Here is a 20,569-nt window from a genome sequence, read left to right as displayed (position 1 = left end):
GGCCTGGGCTTGGGCCTGCCAACGCTAGGTTCCATGGGCTTGGGCTCCCCTCACAGGCCCCGGTGCTGTCCATTCACAATCATTCTGGAGAGTGTTCCTGTCCACTCCACTCCTTCTCTTCCTTCCCCCCCAGCCCAAAAGCACAGCTGTCCTCTCAAGGTTGCCCCTTCAGGACAAGCCAGGATAACTTCATCCAGGAGTAGAAATAGTCATCTGCCTGCTCAAAGTCACCTCAGAACAGAGTTGTGAGGGCCCTTAGAGGTCATTACTTGAATACCTGCCCCCACCCCATTTTACAGTTGAAAAACCAAAACCTAGAGAGGTGACTGGTATTGTCTTTGGCCTCTTTGCCCAGGGCACTGACCCACTGAGTCCACAGATGGGGCAGGAACACGTGTGCAGGCAAGAAAAACAGGAACCATCTGGTCCAGGTCAGGCATTCCTTCTGCCTCCTTATGTCCACATGGTAATTTTTTAAAATTGATGATGAGTAAGATTTGTATTTGGTAAAGAGAAAAAAGCTTCCAATCATTTAACTGCCAATGCATACATTTGGGTCATTTATTGCTGGAAAAGCATTTCTGTCCCTCTTTGTATAGATAATTCTATTTTTTAAACCCTCCCTTGCACAGAGATTAGATCCAGCTTTCATAAATAAAAAAAATGCTTAAAGCATATTTATTGATTGCATGACACTGTAAATAGTACTAACAATCTTAATGCTTTTCCAAGCAAAAAATCCTCCTTCATGTCCAACTTCACTGACTTTCCCCCCTCTGACTCAGCATGGAATGGAGAGAGCTTAGCCAAGCCAGATGGACAAGTCATTAGTAGGCCACATTCTGCTAGGAATATGCAAGCTATATCTGCTAGACTTTGTTCAAGGTCCAAAGTCAAGGTTTTAGCTATGACCATGTGGATCATATCAGACTTGAAGTGAAAGCTGCTTTCCTGATTTGAAAGTCTGCACAACGAACTGGTGGGTACCATTGAAATGTATCAGGGAACTAGTTGCAATGAAAACACTCAAGATCAGTCATCCCAAAGTTCCAGCAACCAGGAAACAGACATAGTAAGGTGAGTAGTCTAGGTTCCCATGGGTATTCTATCTCACTTTTAATGATACCTTGTGAGTATATGACCCAACTTCTCTCTATAATTAGAGCTAATAAATATCTTCAAGTCCATATTTATGGTAGAGTTTGGAATATTAACCTGCTATTATCCAGAGTTATATTGCTGGAGGTAAAGCCTGAATTTCAATATGGAAAACATAGCCAAAGCCTCACTCATTTCAAAATGCAAATGTAGCAAAAATTATTCCCACTGGGACTGTTGTCTGCTGTCTGGCCAGCATGATGAGAGTGACTAACTTGTTTTAATGTTTCAACTGCTTCCATTTTATCCCTTGGAAAGGTTTTCAATTATTAAAATACTACCCAAAAAGAAAGAAAATGGCAATTGGAGTCAAAAGTATTGTACTGAAATATCAAACTTGCCATTTAATGACTGGGATAAATTAAGTTACTTTTCAAAAATATTCACTCCTTCCCTCCACCACCTGAAAGGGAAACCTGCATTTCCCTGCCCTTGACTTTGGCTTGGCCATGTGACTTGTTTTCGCCAATGGAATATTGGCAGATATGATGCCAGCCATGACCTGAAATGTGCATGTGCAGTGGCACTTAGCTCTCACACCTGTGTCCCAGCTGGTCCACTTGTCCAAGGAGGAAGAGAAACATGGGACCAGACTAAGACCTAACCTGCAGTTTAGAGCCACCCAGCCAAACCCAACCAGGACCAGCCAATCCCCAGCTGACCAACAGACACTTAAGGGAGGATAAATGACTTTTGTTTTATCTTCCAAGGTGGTGTGTAACCCAACAATTCCTGATTGATACATGGCCGATACTTGGTTTCCATTAACCTGGGGATTATGATATCAATTTCATAATGTGATATAAATGATGTGATGCTATTATCACTTTACCTATTTAAGACCAATAGTGCCCCATCCCTGCTTTGGCTTCCTCAACATTGTATGTGGTGACAATTTAGCTAAACTGGGGACTACATTTCCTAGAATTCCCCTCCCTGGTGGTCCTGGGTCAGCATTGACCACAAGAGAAATTTTGTGCAAGCTCTGGAAGCCAGAAATAAAGCTGCAGACATATTTTTTTATGCTCTGAAGGTTGGAGCAGGACACTAGGAACAGTGGGTGTTCATGCATGTTGTTGTTATATGCTGGCTTGCCTTGTTCTGGGCCAGAATTTATAACAACTCCACAGGGAGAGATGCCAGCTTCCCCTGGAAGTCACCCCCAGCATCAAGGTCAGAGGTGGTGAGACAGATAGAGGTTCTGTTCTGGTTTGTATTTTCTCTTGTTCACCCCAAGCTTTCTTTTCCAACTACCAGTTTGGCTGACTGATAGCTACTTTAGGTCCAACATCAGATTCAGAGATAACAGCCTTTCCTTGATGCCTCCATTAGCTCCCACAGCATATAAAGTCTAATCCTTATAACGAATCCTTCATTCTTTATCACTTGCGCTGCTTCTGCTTCTCTGGATCAAACCTGGACACATTATGGCTGAGTCCACTGTTGTCCTAACCTGTAAATTCAGGCAAGTTCCCCAGAACATCATCTTAAGTCATTTCTTATAGAGCAGGAAATGTGTAAGATTAAACTATTGTTTAAGGAGCCCTCACTGTGTGCGAAAACTGTGCTTTACATACATTATCTCATTTAATCTCTTTACATGGTCCCACATCCCCACCCAGTCTGCTTTACTGTTTCATCATCAGTTGGTAGTCCAGAGATACTTGCTAGCTATAGTAATGTTCCGAGTCCTCATTGCCATTTGGGATTGTACACTGGGACCCAATACCTCCGAAGTGACCCCGGTGGTCTGTACTGTCCTCATGCAAAAAGCCTGGCACACAGGTGATGCCCATTAAGGGTTTGTTTTCCCTTCTTCTTTGTCCTCAACTTTGGCATTAATTTTTGTCCAAAGGTACAAGCTTTGACCCTATCCAAACACTTTAGTTCCCCTCGAAGTGTAAAGTTTGGCCCCAAATCTTTGCCCAGTGACCAGGTGTTGCTACCATGGCCAGGTCTCAGATGGGAACTGCCTCAACCCCAAGTGCTGATCCTCCTGGACTGAAGCAATGCTGGTAGCTCTATGCACTCATTGTACCTCCCACTCCTTACTGGGCATGTGACCCTATTTGGGAGCCACTTCATATACCAAATCAAGTACCCCTCACTTGCCAGTCCAGGACTGCTTTCCTTGCAAACAGTGTGCCGGGCCCACCTGTGCCTCTGCAATCTACATCGGAGGCTACGTTAGTTTCCTGGCATTTGTCCTATCTCAGGAAGCAGGTATTGTGACAAGGTCTTCTGGATTGTACAAAGATTAGTTATTGGGACTTCTAATCAAAATATTCAAGTGGATTTGAGTGGTTTTTCAGATTCAATTAAGTATGGTAATTCTATACTCTATTAACTTGGCCAAGCTGGAACTTTTTTCCTAGAATTCTCTTCCCTATATGGTTCTCAGTTACAGTTGACTAAAAAGGAGAAATTTGTGCAAGGTTTGGAAGGCAGAAAGGAGGCAGCAGCCATGACTCTGAAGAGTGCTGCAGTTCAAGGTAGTGAGAGACAGATGGAGAGATGCCAGGTTAGTTTGTCCTCCCTCTTTCCTGCAGTAGATCTAGCTTTTTCCTGACTGCCAGCTCTACCGACTAACAGCAACCCCAAGCTCACTACCAATGTTTGGCTGCAAACCCACAGAGGTTATAGCAACACTGAAGCAATGTCCTTTCCAGATTTCTAGACCAGCTCCCTCCATGGTTCCCACTCAAGTAGCTGGTCGTGCCTAACTTCAGGTTTCCCTGTAAGTTTCAAATTTGTTCACCTGCACCAGGGCTTGAAGAAGATTGGCTAATGACTTTTCTTTCCAAATTTTAGCGATGAAGTCTGGATACCAAAAAATCAATTTTTGTTTTAAAGATGCTAACTTGCTTTCCTAGAATTTAACAATATTCATTCAGAGATCTAAGAATTGTTTTCTTCTGAGTTCTAGGGATCTTCTGCAAGTGCATCTCTGCATACAGTATGTAGAAAAAGGTGAAGATTCCCCCACCCCACGCCTCACCCCCATTTTAAGCATTTTTTGGAGCTAGGGGATAGCATTTTTAACTGTGGCTTCTTTTTTATGTCTTTTGTTTTAAACACTGAACAAGAAATAATTTGTACAATGGTTTCCCAGTCAAATATGTAATCACAAGCAATTTGCTTAGTAGGAAGCAGGGAATGGCAGGCATCCTCAAATGAAGTAAAGAAATACTAATTAATTACACCTGCAAAAGCCATCACTTTTGTAAGGTATGTAATTAGCAGCCAGGGTGTGTGCTGGAAAATGTGGTTGTCTGTTTAAATAGGGGAAACAGCCCAAAGGCGACCCAGATTAGGGCTCTCCCACACTGTCCATTAGCCCAGCCTGGGCTCTCCAGGTCATTTGTTAGGGACGACTGCATGCCTGAATGCAGTTTGTGGCCAATTGAGCCCAAGCTCATTGTTCCATGTACAAACCAGGTGTGTGTGTGACCATTTTTTAAAACTGGCTTTTTACTTCATTGATTATGAATTTTCTGCTTTTTTAGCCCAGTGGTTCTCAGCCTTGGCTGCACATTAGACTCACTAGAGACACTTTTTAAAAATCGTAAAGCACAAGCTGCACTTAATTAAATCAGACTCGGGGGCCAAATTTGAAAATCAGTGGTTCTCAAACTTTAGCTTCATCAGAATCAGCTATAGGACTTGTTAAAACACCCCTAGATTCAGCAAGGGGGGTGGTAGGGATGTCTAAAACTTGGCACTTCTCACATTTATTCTAAGAATACTATGAATGCTTGCTATGGTTTGAATATGGCTTGTTCCCCAATGTGATGGTGTTGAGAGGTGGTGAAACCTTTAAGAGGCATTTGGGTCATGAGGGATCTGCCTTCATGAAGGGATTAATGCCAGGGAGTTCTCCCACTCCCCGGACTGGATTAGTTACCGGGAGAATGGATTGTTGTAAGACGAGGCAGCCTCTCCTGTTTAGTATCTTTGCACACAACTGCATCCCCTTCCACTTCTCCACCATGCGGGCACAGCACAAGGCCCTCACCAGAAGCCCACTACACGCTGCTGCCCAATCTTGAACTTCCCAGGCTGCAGAATCATGAGCAAAATAAACCTTTATTTTTTATAAATTACCCAGTCTCAAGTATTATTACAGCCACAGAACGTGGATTAAGACTATACTTAACACATTCCTTTTTTTGCACATATTACAGGCATTGTGCTAAATGTTTTCTAGGCATGAGCTCATTTAATCATTTTCACAAGACCATTTCATTCTTATCCTTCAGGTCTCAGGAAAAGTGCCAGACCTCAGATTCCTATTTCCTCTTTAAAAAGTCATCTGACCCAGTTACTCTCTCACATTTCCCGGTTGCATTTTCTAGGGGGCTCTAACCACACAGTCTAATCTTATTTCCTGTTTCTTCCAGTTGCGTGTAAGCTCCAAGATGGCAGAAACCCAGTCTTCTTCACCTAGTGCCTAGCACAGGCACTCCCCAAACACTTGCTGGATGAGTTCATCCAGCAACCCTACGAAAGAGGTACTATTGAGGTCTACATTTCACATACTAGGACATAGAAACTAACTTAAGATCATAGTGGAGACACTAAGATTAAAATTGTGTCCTGACCAGAGCTGGGCTCTCAAACCAACCCAAGAATTGATCAGTAGCCTTAAAAAAAATATTACCCTTCTTTCCTAGCAATAAACTGAATTACACATCTAAGAATGTCAACTTTCTTTGCCATACTATCACTTGACTCAGCTTTTTTTCCCCCAAATAACAATAAAAACCCAGAGCCCAAATGATAGAAACAGTGGAAATTTCCTTATTTAAAAACTCTACTGCCCACACAAGAAACCCACTTACAATGCCCCAAAACAGGGTTAAAAAATATTTCTACCTCATATAAAATCATTACAACAAAACTCTTTAATTCAAAATGTTGATATCTAGGGAAAAACTACATGAAAACAAATGGATTTTAATTATCTGACTTTATTTAGCATGCCAATATAATTTATTCTGGTAATAAATATAGTTATCAAACATGTTGGGTGCTTTTTCTAAGAAAAATTTTTGTGAATGTGTACACTAAAGTATATATAGAATCCTTTAAATAGTTGACTTCATAATTTTCAAACTCAGAAGTGTGATAACATCAAGTTATTGAAGAATGAAGTCTCTTTGTAATTCATGATTTAGATAGTTTGAGTTTATAAAGGTTTCAATTGCCATTTCTGTTCCTCTAAGTTACCAAGCCTGAAATTAGAGAACTGACAGCTGAGAAATCACCTGATCTGTCTCCTAATTGTAGAAGTGAGGAATCTACTGGCTTTGCCAAAGATTACAAAGCTAATAAGAGGCCATTTGGATTACAAATCAGTTCTTAGAAGCGCTCCAGAAATATCCTGGGATAAATAAGGCATACATGCCACACAGAGCTGCCGTACATGAGACATTTGACCTCGGCAATTTTTGTTCCTATTTTTCTATGCTCATAGCAGACCTACATCAGGGATGTCTGTTCATATGAAATTCATCAGCAGCAGAGAGAGCTAACATGTTACAATATCTAGAAAACTATCAACATGAGCATGGGAGAGCTCATTTCTCTTTGTAGCTCATTCCCACCATAGTCAGCAAGTACCCTGCTCTGTTATTCCCAGCAGTCACTTTGTTTTTGCAAAGCAGTTGTGGATTACTTCTGGGATATAAGTGTCTCAAACAGCTGTAAGATTTCTCATCGCATCAACAACATGCCATATAACATACCAAGCACTTTCAGCATCCAATTTTTGGTGACTTACTATATCTCAGTCTCATGGCTACACATAGCCGTGCTGCTGGCAGGTAAAAAAAGCCACTCACTTATTTAAAGATTCAATGAGTATGTGCAGAACATTTATCGATCAGTAACAAAACATTCACATTCTAGCAAGCTATTTTTCTCTCTAATTGTAGGAGCCATTCCCAAAACAACCTGCCAGACATCAGTGCATTTTAAAAATTTTATACATATGCAGCGAAGTTGTGTATAAAGAGAATTTTCAAATTTCCATGTAAATGATTCTAATTTCTTGCTACTCTTAACACTGTAGCAAAGGAAGACTGATAGTTTATGTTTCTTTTTCTCCAAGGCAACATTTCTCTGCAGGAATGCATGTCTGGTTTGGCTGCACATTACAGAGGCTTGTTATGCCCATGTATCCTCATGGGCATAATAATTCAGAACAGGTCTCCCATTTTCAAGCTCATTCTCTGTTGTAGATGCTTTACCTTTTAGGAGTAGTGACAGGATATCGCAATATGCTGAAAGCACTAGTACCAGCCAGCCATGAGGACCCGACATTAACCCTACCTGGAATGCAATTTCATTAGCCTTAAACAAACAAGAATCCAGACACAGAAATATAATTTGCTCTTATCTGGCAAAATCAGTATTTTACTTACTAAGTTGGCATGTTTTGCTTTTCTCATTCTGTTACCAATTTCACTTCCTTTAGCAGTTTTGCTTTTTATCTTTTTTTTTTTTGCTTTTTATCTTATCTTGACTTCCAAGGAAGTTGCAGAATATTAGGAAACTCCACATTCCTTGATCATTTCACTTTGGAGTTTTCTTTCTTATTCACTAGCTTTTAGCTCTGGAGAAATTGTGACCTCACTATGTTTTCTCTTTAATATCACGTCCAAACTCTGCACATTAAGTGTAACAGAAATGGCATGCTGAACAGAACATGAACATTCTAATAATGGCATGATTGAGGAGACCTCCTTGGTATAGGAGCTAGAAGTGTGGTACTCATTAAGCAAATAATTTTAAATATAGAACAACAAAATTGATGTCAAATTTCAAAGGAAGGGCTAATTTTAATCATCCTAATAAATAAGTAAAAAAAAAAATCTCTTTTTTATTAAGGAATCCTAATGCCTGAGGTAGATAATGCTGTTATCAGATATTAACGAAATTAGGTTCAAGATATAAAAATGACGAAACTGAGGGAAAGAAAGCACTGATCTGAAATTATCTTCCTTTAAATCCAGATGGGATAATTGAGAACATTTCGAATTCAAAGTTCTAAGCACGAAACCCAAGTATGTCATGCTGTGGACTCACTTCTTGAAGATGAACTTAGCAGCTGATGGGAAGAAGCCACACTCTAACAACAGCAAGCCACTAAATGGTTGTCTCAGTGAAGAAGCCAGAAACTTTGTATTTGACGTTTCCATCTTGGTTCATTCTCAACTGTTCACGATTTGGATTTCTGAAGGCTTCTTTAGCATTTAACTAATTCTTTGTTGGCTGAAGGGGCTGGGATTGTTTCTCCACAGACAAACTGATCCTAAGAGCGAGAAATGACATTAACCACTGAGTTTTTGTGTCACAAATGCATCAATATTAAACTTTCATTTTGTTACAGAATCAATCCAGTTAGTTTTTCCATTGCTATTATCGCTTCATCCTTGTTCAAAGAGCCAATGTCAGCATCAGAATTAGAATCTTAAAAGTATATTGGTTTTTAGTCCGGAATTCCTTATTTAACATAAAGTACCTAATCTTACAAACAAACATGCCCATCTTTATTACAGAGCAACTACTTCTCAGAAATCATCTTTTAGTTTGTGTAGTAATTAGCACTTACATTAAAACTTCTCCACTTTCAATATTTGGTCATTCAAATACCTGTCTTCTTCAAAATAATTACTTCCTCCAACTAAAAGGGATAGTTCTTTATTTGTCTCCAAAAACAGATAATCTGCAATGTTAGTTCCTTTGTAAATGAAGTTCAATCTCTGATCATTTTCCCTGGTTTATGTCAGCTACCACAAGAAATCTCTGCCTCCCAAGTTACCTGTCATCTCCTGAATATGCTCCCTGGAGGATCAACTCCTATTCTATCCCTATCACTCTCTGTTGCCCAACATCTGGAACCTTTCCACTGTGCTCTTTGGAATTCATGGCCCGTTGTCAGCACAATGCTCCATATTCTCAACCTCTTCTTTAAAATGTCCCTTTGCCCCCAAGGAACATTTGGCAACGTCTGGAAACATTTTGGGTAGATACGACTAGGAGGTGCTACTGATGTCTAAAGGTCAGGGATGCCACTAAACATCCTGCAATACACAGGATAACCCGGCACAACAAAGAATTATCAAACCTAAAATGTCAATAATGCTGAGGTTGACTCAAAGCCACTCTAAGGATACTGTTTTCTCTACATCTCCCTCTAGTGGTGGCTCTGTGATTCCAGAGCCCTAGTACCACAGGCCTTAGAGGTGGGGCAGGTTGCTCCTTTTTGCCACTATTCTCCTTCCCTCTTTAAAACCTACCAACTTTGAATGTTATGTCATGAGATTATAGCATTACTATTCCTCTCTGTTGCTGTCATCTACCCACCTGGATCCCACATTCCAACCCTCTGGACCTCCCCTCTATTCCTGAAACCACCTTTTCACTGCCCCTCACTCCCTTGATGTTCTCTTTACCTAGTTCAAATTCTATGTATGGTCAATTATCATAACTACTCCTCTCTCACTCATTCCTATTCACCTGGCAAAACCACAACTCTAGTTAAATCTAACTTCCAGTGTCTACATTCACCCATGGAGCTGAATGTCTACCACCTCAAATTCTCTGTTAATCCTCTATCACCACCAGTTACTGCCCCATGTTTCTGCTCCCTTTGCAGCAAACTGCTTGAAAGAAATGTGTACACCTGCTGCCTCCTATTCTTCTCCCATTCTCTCCAACCAGTTTTCCACCCATCCGGTTTCTCCCATCAAGCTCTGTCCCCATTACGCCATAGAAACTGCTCTCACCGCCATCACAAACGAACTCTGTGTTGCTAAAACCAATGGCTAATTCTTGATTTCTTGCTATTAGTGTCACCTGAAAAGGATCATCACTTCCTTGACTTTTTCTCATCTGGTTTCCAGGATATGACACTGTTGATTTTCCTCCTTCCTCAGGGGTTGCTCCTTTTCAGTCAGCTTTGCTGATTCTTTGTTTCCCTCCAAGACCTTTTAATGTTGGAGCGCCCCAAGGCTCGGTCCTTTCTTTTGTACATCTCTATCTACATTCACAGTTCTGGTGACTTCATCTAATCTCATGGTTCTATATGCTATTACTGATAACTCCCAAATTTACATTGCCAGTTCTCTCTCCTGAACTCCAGACATGCATAACCAATTGCGTTCTCAACAGCTCCATCTGGATGACAAAGAGACCCTCTCAAACGTAGTATGTCCAACTCTCACCCCTTACCTATAGTTACCTCCCCCTCAGCTGACGGTAATTCCATCCTTCCAGTTATTAAGGTCACACATGCTGAAATCATCCTTGACTCCTCTCATACCCTATATCCAAACCCTAAGAAAATCCTTATTATTCAGTGTATCCAGAATCCAATCACTTTTCACCACCTCCATTGCTGCAGCCCGGTCCAAGCCACCCATCTGCTCTGACTAGTGTAACAGCCTCCTAACTGGTTTTCCTGTTTCTATCTTTGCTTTCTCACTGTCTACTCTCAACACAGCAGCCAGAATCATGCTTTTAAATTTTAAGTTGGATCATGGCGCTCCTCTATTCAAAAATCCTCCAATGGTTCCTATATCATTCACAACAAAAGCCAAGGTCCTTAAGGTGTCCCACAAACACCTTTGTGATCTGCCCCACTCCACTAATTTCATCTTGGACTACTCTCACCCTCCTTTACTCTGCTCTTACACTGGCCTTTTCTTTTTCCTTGGGCGTGTTCCTGCCTCAGGGCTCCTTCACTGAATGTTTCCTTTGCTGGACTCTCTTACCCCTCATATGTACCTGGCTGACTCCCTCACCTACTTTAAATCTTTACTTAATAAAGGCCTTTCTCAATAAGACCTGCTATGATCACCCTACTTAAAATCTCAACTTCCTCCCAAACCAGCCTTCCTGATCTACCCTTACCCTATTTGCTTTTTGCTCCAGAGCACATTTTAATAAAAGAGTGAACATTACATTTCTAAATTACAGTCTAAATTTTAGCCTGCTTCTCTCTTGAGGCTCTGTGCCTCATCCCCACTTTCCTCATTCTCATTTTAAAGTTCATGCTTAAGAGTGTTAAGTTCCTTACTTAAGACTCCATTCAAAGTACTGACCAAAACTTTGGGCAGGGATAGGCAGTAACAACATTTTTGTTTTTCTATTATCAATATTCTTGTGTGAAAGACAATAGGACAACTAAAGACTAAAATGAAATTGTAAAATTGCAAGTAGGTATTTCAAACACGATAATGCAGAGTTCTATGTATAAATCAGGCAAGAAGTATTATACAACTGTTCCCTTCAAAATAAACCTAGGAGCTCTGAACAATTTTAGTTACACATTAAATAGTGGAAGAATAAAGTCAATTAAAATAACACTTATAATTACTTTCCTTCTATTTAATAAGTAATCAATACTTTTCATTAGATAAAGAGCAGCTTTATTACCCTCTCCAAAGCTAAAATAAGTCATATAATTTGAGCTTTTAAAATTTCAACTTACTATTCAGCTGTTTGTCAATAGTTTTCAAAACTTGTTTTTAAAAATATAGCACTTTACCTAGCACACTGTTATGAAACATTTTCCTGCACTTATCACTGACAGGCTGCTCCAGGTCCTTGCCATTGCCTCACAACCCCCTTTCCCTCTTTTTAAATTACATCTCTTAGGGCCATCGCGGTGGCTCACACCTGTAATCCTAGCACTCTGGGAGGCAGAGATGGGTGGATCGTTTGAGCTCAGGAGTTCCAGACCAGCCTGAGCAAGAACCAGACCCCGTCTCTACTAACAAAATAGAAAGAAATTATATGGACTACTAAAAATATATAGAAAAAATTAGCCGGGCATGGTGGCGCATGCCTGTAGTCCCAGCTACTCAGGAGGCTGAGGCAGGAGGATTGCTTGAGCCCAGGAGTTTGAGGTTGCTGTGAGCTAGGCTGATGCCACGGCACTCTAGCCTGGGCAACAGAGTGAGACTCTGTCTCAAAAAAAAGAAAAAAAAATTACATCTCTTACTTTGTCATAAATCACTTTTATAATGAGAGAGCAGCTAGGACACGTTGCTACGTCTTCCCCGTTCTCCAAATCTTCCTACAACGAAATCAAACATCGTGCGGTTAGCATAGTCTTCCTTTCACCATTCCCTCCCCCCCCACGTCTCCCACCCCTATGCCTAAATCTCCTGGTGGCTTGCCTCCCCTCACAGTGGGTGAGAGAGCCAAAAGGGCTTTTCTCCTGAAATGCCAACCCCTTTTTTCCCTACAAGCGTCACTTAGGGAAACACCCAGGAAGGTTAGGCGAGGTTCAGTCGCCTCAAAACCCCTGGGAAACAAAAACACGTCCCCTCCACCAAACTATCCTGGGAAGGCGCCCTAGGAGGGGTATCCGGCAGGAAGGCCGACGCTCCCCGCCACCCCCTCCCCGACCTAACTGAAGTCCAAAACTAAGTGTCCACTGAGAGCTCAGGATATTAATGAGGGGAGGGGGCAGGGGAGGCGATTCAGAAACAGAGGAAAGAGGGGGTGGATGACTCAGCGGCGCAAGTGCGACCGAACATCCGGCGGATTGAAAACGCGCCTGCTTGGGTCAGCCGCCAGGAGGGGCCCTGAAGTTACCTTGGTGATGGAGAAGTTATCCCCACACGGGCAGGGGTAGAAATACGTCTCCAAGTCCTCGTCATATTGGAAGTCCTCGATCTCCACCTCGTCGTGAAACACTGCCATGGTCACCAGAAGCCGGCCAGGGGCTAACGCCCCTGCCGATCAACACACCTCCTCACTTGGTTTAACTTCGCGGGTGCCAGCCCGACCTTGCGTTGTTACCACATGCCAGTTCAGGAACTATCGCTTCCGGCGCATAGACAATGACGCAATCCTGGCTTTGACGGCCAAATGGGTGACCTGTAGCGGTCACCATGGAGATGGCTGAGCTAGGGGCGGAGACACTGGAAAGTTCCGCGCACCAGTTCTCCCATTGGACATCAGCGACCAATAGAATGTGGGGCTCGGCCGCGCAGCTGCTACGTCACGATGGGCCCGCGGAGGCGCCCACGCGCAGGCGGCGGAGCTCGGGCCGGTTCTGCAGGCTAGGTACCCGCGGCGGCGGTGTCCGTGCTTCACGTTGCGGGCCTTAGGGAAGCCTTGAACAGTCCGCTGAAGGCTGCAGCCGGCGCCGGGTAGCATCCACCCGGTGCTCGGGAAAAGTAGGGCACCGCTTTGCTTGGTCTCAAGAGGCGGTGGCGGGAGCAGTTTAGCCTCCTCGACTTCCCTCTCCGGTGCCGGCCGAACAGTTCCTGTGGAATTTAGCTTCACGAAGTGACCTTGGGCTCAGGACGACGCTCAGCTCGTTACTGTTCCTGGTTGCAGGTACATCCCCGCTTTTTCCTCATCCCAGACATCTTCAACTATTTTAAATTGTGTTGCTGAAAGACTAAGCCCTGGAAGGCATGTAACATTAGTAACTACAGTGATTTGTAGTAACAGTAATAACATTACCTTTTTTAAATTGGGGTTTATTATGCACCAGGTATTGCGCTAAGTATAATTCTCCCATCATCTCTGGGGACTTAGATGTTATTCCATTTTATTATTCTTCAAACTGAGGTATAGATAATTGGACATCTTCGCCAAGATCACCCGCCAGGGAAATCAGTGAAGAGCTTGTCTGTCTCCAAAGCCCAGGAACAAATTACTTATGTGAACCCCAGTTTCTTCTTTGTAATAATAATGGTGTCAGTGGGCAGGGTTATCAGTATGAAGTCTTGAAATGAAAATAAAGGTGGTTTGTCATGAAAGCAGTGTTAGTGCTTGTCTTGGAAAAATCAGATTCCATCAGGTATTGCTCCTTTACTAGGCATATTAATATCTTGGTAGAGAAGGAAGGTATTGTAAGGGGAAAACACTGTTGCAGAAGATCAGTGCTCAGAGTCTGAGTTGCTAATTAGCTATGGCAACTGGATATTTACATTTTGGGGGCCTTTATTTCTCTTCTAAATAAGAAAGGGTTGTACTTGAGATGATTATAATATCTCTTTTGGATCTCACATTCTACTTTTGCATGGAAATTATGAGTTTACTTGGTTTAGCAATTAATATATACCATGTTTAGTTTTCATTTACATAATATATAGACAAAATACATCCCTGTGCTTATGTACACGCACTCAGATGTTTGTGTGAAGTTACCAGTTTTGTGTGCACTGAGATGAACCTCCACCCAGTTTAGCCCTTTTTTAAAGCTTGAAAACCTACAGGCAGAGAAGTTTTGGGGAGAAAATTCAGAAGTTACGTTAAAGGAATTTGTGGAAGATTATTTCGGAGGCCTCACAAACACTTCATTTTGCATAATTGGAGATCTACGCAGCAGTTAGGAAACATTTGTTAAACTTTTCAAAGATTAAATGTGATGACTCTGGTCTGTCTGGGCAAAGGAGAAATCCCAGCAAGCCTATACAGAGCAGTGGCTGCTCCCTGTACCTTGGTTGACACAAATACTTCTTAGGTAGCCTCTTGGAGACAGAAGGAAAAGGGAGATTCTACAGTACCTGTTGTGTAGTCCCAATGATCATTTTGAGATTGAGAACTGGCTTTAGTTCCTCACTGCTTCAGCGTAAGTACCTACAAATGAAAGAAATGGGTGCAGTCATATTTAGCTCAAGGGAAGTATAAATTGGTAGATCTTTTAGAAAGCAATTTGTATCTACCAAAAACAATTTGCTGGGGATCTGAAATTAGTAGTCCTAAAAGTTACAGGGGTAGTTGTGTAGTTTTTCTTTGTAATTTTCCAACTTTTCTTTGACTATATGGAAAATGGAAAAAAGAAAAACTAATAACCTCTTAATAATAGTTGACACTATGTGCCATGCACCGTACCAAATCTTTTGTATGCATTATGTTATTAAGACAGCCCAATAAGGTATAAATATCATTAAACCCCATCATTTTTTCTCTTTTTTTGAGACAGGGTCTCGTTCTGTTGTCCAGGCTAAAGTGCAATGGCATCATCATAGCTCACTGCAACCTCAAACTCCTGGGCTCAAGTGATCCTCCTGCCTCAACCTCCTGAGTAGCTGAGACTACAGGCGTACACCACAGCCTGCCAATTTTTTATGTTTGGTAGCGATGGGGTTCCCTGTGTTGCTCAGGCTGGTCTCAAACTCCTGGCCTCAAATGATCCTCCCACATTGACCTCCCAAAGTGCTAGGATTATAGGCATGGGCCACCACACTTGGCCTAAACTCCATCTTTAACACTGGGAAACATGAGGCTTAGGGGTTAAGGAACTTGCCTAAGGCAAGGCTGGTAAGTGGCAGTAAGCAATGGTGAGAACTCATGTCTGTCAACCATAGAACCTATGATGCCATTTGTGATGGGTATGGACTTCAGACAACTAGATTAAACAAACAGCACTGTAGCTCTGCAGACTACTGAGATCTTCCGATGAGCAGTGCTGCAGTGCAGGTTCCCTTGAGAACTAGATTGGGGGTGAGGGATCTTCTTGGCTTTCCGTAAGCTTTCATCCTGCCGTCTGTTGGCTGTCCCCCTTGTCTAGCCAGAGGTGGCTGCTCAAATGATTCTGCTCCATTTGAGCTTGTACTAAAGAAAATAAAACCATAGCCAAACATTTAATGTAGGTTTTTGTTTTTTTTTTAACTGTACCCAGCACTTTTAAATAAAACATTACAACGTCTAGTAAAGGTAGTTGTCATTTGTTCCTGAAAGGGAATAGAAACATTTTGTACTGACACACTTTTGGACCCTGACAGTGTGACAAAAGCATATTTACTGGTTGCTATAGTCAGTTGAAATCACAAGTTTATTTTATTTTTTTATCATAAACGTTAACATTGCTTATCCAAAAAATAACAGTGTCCAGAATTTTTAGCATAAAATCAGATTTAGAGCTGGGTCATAATTGTATAGTGGAAGCTGTTTAGTAAGTGCCATTGTATATCAGGCCGGGGGAGTTATTTATTGGCAATATCAAACCTTTACCTCTCTAGATTGTTTGGCAAGGAAGAGAAGATATTTATGTATTAGGATTGATTTTTAGTAACATTCTAGATTGCCGGTTACTTCCATAAACATTATTTATACTTTTTAGCAATCCAATGTGGTAGCGTGAGTATTGTTAAAATGGTAAGAGGTAACTTGCTCAAGATCTAAAAAGCAGGAAGGAGTCACACCTGAGCCTAGTTCCACTGATTCAAGTCAAACACTGTACATCACTTGTTTACCAAATGCTAGGAGCCCCCTTGCTTCCTCAGTGACACCTAGAATTCTAAATTGACAGAAGCCACCACGTTAAGCACACCTGTATTCCTTGCTACTCAGGAGGCTGAGGCAGGAGGATCACTTGAGCCCAGCCTGGGCAACGTAATGAGACCCCATCTTTGAATGAATGACAGATGCCATGATTGTTCTTTGAACTTATTTCAGTGCATTCATGCTCATTGAGGCATTCTTGGTTTTTCTGTGCCTTGCTGCCCTCTCACACCCTGTCTATCAGCAAGTTGTAGGGGTCTAATTCCAAAATATATTCCATGTTCATCTATTTCTGTCATCTCTGTAGTTGTTTTTCTACTATAATCTTAGACTGGAGCCTTCTAACTAAACTTCCTTCTTCTACTCTTTCCCTTCTGTGATCCAAAATTCTTCACACAGTAACCTGAGCAATCCTTTAAAAATATAAATTAAGTCATGTCCTTCTTCCGGTTTCTTCAAAACCTTCAATTCCTTCCCATTGCCCTTGGGGTAAAGTTCATACCCTTACCATGGCCGGCTGGACTTCATCTCATTTCACTCTCACCCAGCTTCCTGCTCTCCAGTCAGGAACGCCATGGTTCCTCTAACACTCCAGGCTTGTTTCTGTGGGGGGCCTTTGTTCTTGCTAATCCATCTGCCGGAATGCTCTGCCCTTAACATCTGCTTGGCTGCCTCTTCCTCCTCATTCAGGTCTCAGCTGAGGCATCATCACCTGAGAGAGGCTTTTCCTGATTTTACCCCTCCCACCCCATCACTCTTACTTTATCACATTCGTAATCTGTAATTATCTCATAAATTATGTTTACTATTATCTGTCTCTCAAGCTGTAATAAAAGCTTCATGATGGCAAGGGCGTTTCATCTGGTTCTTTATAGTATCTCCAAGGCCTAAAATAGTGCATCTTCTGTAATTGTTGAATGAGCTGAGGGTACCTGTTGAACCAAAACAAGTGTAATTAATCTTAAATCCTAAATTTAATCTGGTGCTTGCAGTGATTTGTTTTACTACTTATTTAATGGTTTCAGTTTTATTTAGCATTTATGATAATTTCTGTGTTTCAGAAATAAAGCTAATTAAGATTTTTGGCAAGGTAAGGCCTGTGAGGGTACATTGATGGAATAGTCTTTATATGGTGTTAGGAATTACTTAATATTTATTGATCTGCTGTGGTTGATTCATATGAAATGTATGAAACCATTGGACATATTTCAAAAAATGAGAATTTTTTTTAATACCTATTCAGAGGACTGGCATAAAGCTTTGGAATACACTTTGAACAGAAGTTTATAAAAGTGTCCTGTATTTACCAGTAGGTGGCACTCTGAGTCATGATTACTGTTAGAAAACAAGTTTTTAGAATTTTAAAGGGAACAGCTTTTAAAAATTAACATTTCTTTGTTTTCTAGTTTAGTTGAGGAGACCATTCAAACAACATAATCACAAAATGTTGTATCCCATTGTGAGGACAATTTATTTTAGCAATTGTTGTCTAAACCCTTGAGCAGAACAGTATTCCCATATATAACTATATCACAGTTAAATTTTATCAGGGAACTTGGCCTCAAGTGACATGGAACTGTATCATTCTAGCCTTTGGTCCGCTGTTTCCTGGGGTGAATATCCTAAGTAGCAGGAGTTAAAGACAGGCTGAGGAAGATAAAGAAGAGAAATAATCAAAAAAGAAAAGTAGAAATGTAAGAAGGGAGAAAGGATGGAAAGGGGGCAACTGAGAGTGGGCTTGCTGTGGGGTGATGCCTACTGATGATAATGAGCCTTTCCTTTTGCAGCTAAGAGGTAGTGGTGCTTTTCATCAGTTTCCCACAACGTTCTATGTTGTCTGTGCCATTGCAGGAACTTTGTGAGAATTTCAGTGTACTGAAAAACTGTCCATGTTCCAACTGGTGTATATCCAAAGGTCTCAGTATAATACCAGGACCAAAACATTCTGTGTCAGTCAGCCAGCCAACTATACGCTTACTGACTCCTGAAATCTCATGGACTTCTAAAGTAAGTTTCAAATTCTTTCTTTCAGTGATTAACATACCATCTTTGATTGAGTGCATTTAACAGAGAAAAACTACAGTTAGTCGTCTTGTGTGAGGTGAAAGAGGCCTTATATTTTTATCACTTACTAGAGAGAAAAATAGCAAGTAATGTGTTTATCTGCAATGATGCCGTATTATACTGTGACAAGAGGATATAGATCCTTTATCTAAAGACAAGTTATGAAGCAGTGGTCTTTTTGATATGATTTGGTTATAGCTGAGTAAATTACATTTATTTACTTTTATTTATTTTCTGTCGCCACCTATTAGAATGCAAGCTCTCTAAGACAGCCTTTGTTTTTTCCATGCCTGTGTCATCAGTGCTTAGGCCAATGCCTGCCACATACTGGGCTCTTAGTAAATATTTGTTGAATGAAGGACTAAATTAATGAGTATGGAGTAGGAATGTAAACACACTTAGCTTGAATATTTTCCTAACACTAAATTTATTACAATTAATTTACATAATGCCTTCCAAAGAGCTCAGAAAAAAAAGTGTTCACATATATTTTCATTTATTCTTCTAGTAAATGAGATAGGAAGGGACAGATATGGCAATATAACATGTTAAATGTGGCCATTTTAGGCAAAGAAATGTTTAAAAATTGACATAGGAAAGAAACAAAAAAATGTATCATCTGACTCGAACTTGAAATGTTGAGGAATCTTTTTATTTTTATTTTGTGTGTGTGTGTGTGTGTGTGTTTAACTTTCTATTGAAGTATAATATACAAACAGTAAAGTATACAAATTCTAAGATCACTTTTTACATGCTGTCAGCACCCAGACTAAGAAACAGCATTATCACTACCACCTCCTAAGGAAAGCTGCTAACTTGATTTCTAACATTGTAGATTCATTTTGCCTATTTTTGTACTTAATATGATTAGAACCAATCATGTTCTTTTATGTGTTCTTTCAAGTCTGGCTTCTTTCATTCAATATATTTGTGGTATTCATCTATGTTACTGCATGTAATTTCAGTGTATTCATTTTCATTACTGTATAGTATATCTTATTGTATGTATATATCACAACTAGTTTATCTACTTTAGTAATGACCATTTGGATAGTTTCCAGTTTGGGCTATTATGAATAGTGTTACTATTATCTGTGTTGGTTTTTAATATCTGGGAACCTTAGGCATTTTATGTTTGGGAACCTCAGTAAATTTGCCTCTCTTTTGCATTTTATATAACAAGAAATATTAAAGAGTTACATAGTGCTCTTTAGGTAGAGTACAGGCAGTTATAAAAGTCTCTCCTCTTCTATAATAGCATAAGATTAGTCATATGAACTTGGTCAGAGATTTTGGAAACCAGTAGAGAAAATGAATATTTGACAGCACCAAAAATTACATACTTATGTACCAGGGCAATACCCTGAATCTACTCTAAATAGTGGCAGAAACCTTGTCAAGGTGAGGTTAGGCTCTTGGTTGCTTTGCTAGTGGATCAACTCATAACATTACCAACAGAAATCCAAACTCTTCTTCACTGTCTCCTAAGATAATCTGATATTTCTGCACTTTTTCTTAAAATAATTTTAAATTTCAGTTTTATGTTTGCCCAGGAAGTACCATGGCCTGTCCTGCTGTTTTGATTCCTGGGTTGTTGCGAGGCTCTGTTGGAGCCATCTGTGCTCAGGCCCCTTTATTAAGATTGACACCCAGCACTTTGCGCCATCTTACTCTAACCAGGTAAGTCATTAGGCTTCAGTGTCATTTGAGTTTGATTTTCAAAGAGATCGGACCTGCTGGTGATTGTGGGAGGCATGTGAAACTCCTGAAAGAGGTAACATCTTGGTTTAAATGGGCATGCCATCAGATCGTTAAACTTTATTTCAGTGGAAATATTCACTGGCCATTTTGTAGGCTCCGTAATGTTATATTGTATTTTGGATAGCCATGATATAGGAAAAACTAATTTTATTATTTTTATGAGGATAATATTTCATAACCTAATTTTCTTTTCTGTTAAAGTGTAATGAAATCCATAAGGAAAACCGATCACTTGGAGAGAACTGCAAGTGTCATTCGCCGTGAGGTTTGTGTCTTTGGGGTGTGGAGGTTTTTCTGGCTGGGCAGTTTGTGCACAGTTATGACTGGT

The 20,569-nt window shown here is 40.8% G+C and overlaps 2 protein-coding genes across 5 annotated transcripts in view; one reads left to right on the top strand and one right to left on the bottom strand.

Annotated features, from left to right (window-relative positions):
* The window catches only part of DPH3 (diphthamide biosynthesis 3), a 53,151-nt gene extending 40,134 nt beyond the window's left edge, over positions 1 to 13,017 (bottom strand). The window contains exons 1-3 of one of the 2 annotated variants that reach the window (XR_006731695.1): positions 12,769 to 13,017; positions 12,170 to 12,244; positions 8,248 to 8,473 (exon numbers count right to left, since the gene is read on the bottom strand). Coding sequence is in view for 1 of the 2 variants with exons in the window: in XM_045538316.1 (XP_045394272.1) it covers positions 8,408 to 8,473; positions 12,170 to 12,244; positions 12,769 to 12,876 (249 nt within the window). In the remaining variant the exon portion in view is untranslated. Of the gene's footprint in view, positions 1 to 8,023; positions 8,474 to 12,169; positions 12,245 to 12,768 lie in introns of those variants that run through there. The other variant, XM_045538316.1, reaches the window with a different exon arrangement.
* Positions 13,018 to 18,267: 5,250 nt separating this feature from the next.
* Positions 18,268 to 20,569, top strand: part of OXNAD1 (oxidoreductase NAD binding domain containing 1) — a 33,120-nt gene continuing 30,818 nt past the window's right edge. The window contains exons 1-3 of one of the 3 annotated variants that reach the window (XM_045538285.1): positions 18,268 to 18,423; positions 20,018 to 20,160; positions 20,443 to 20,506. In XM_045538285.1, the coding sequence (XP_045394241.1) occupies positions 20,042 to 20,160; positions 20,443 to 20,506 (183 nt within the window). In that variant the 5' untranslated portion in view covers positions 18,268 to 18,423; positions 20,018 to 20,041. Of the gene's footprint in view, positions 18,424 to 20,017; positions 20,161 to 20,442; positions 20,507 to 20,569 lie in introns of those variants that run through there. The other 2 variants (XM_045538270.1, XM_045538278.1) reach the window with 2 other exon arrangements.

Source organism: Lemur catta, chromosome 1, assembly GCF_020740605.2.
Source record: "Lemur catta isolate mLemCat1 chromosome 1, mLemCat1.pri, whole genome shotgun sequence".
Classification (NCBI taxonomy): domain Eukaryota; kingdom Metazoa; phylum Chordata; class Mammalia; order Primates; family Lemuridae; genus Lemur; species Lemur catta.
Note: the sequence above shows the minus strand (reverse complement) of the source record. Positions and strands in the feature narration are given on the sequence as shown.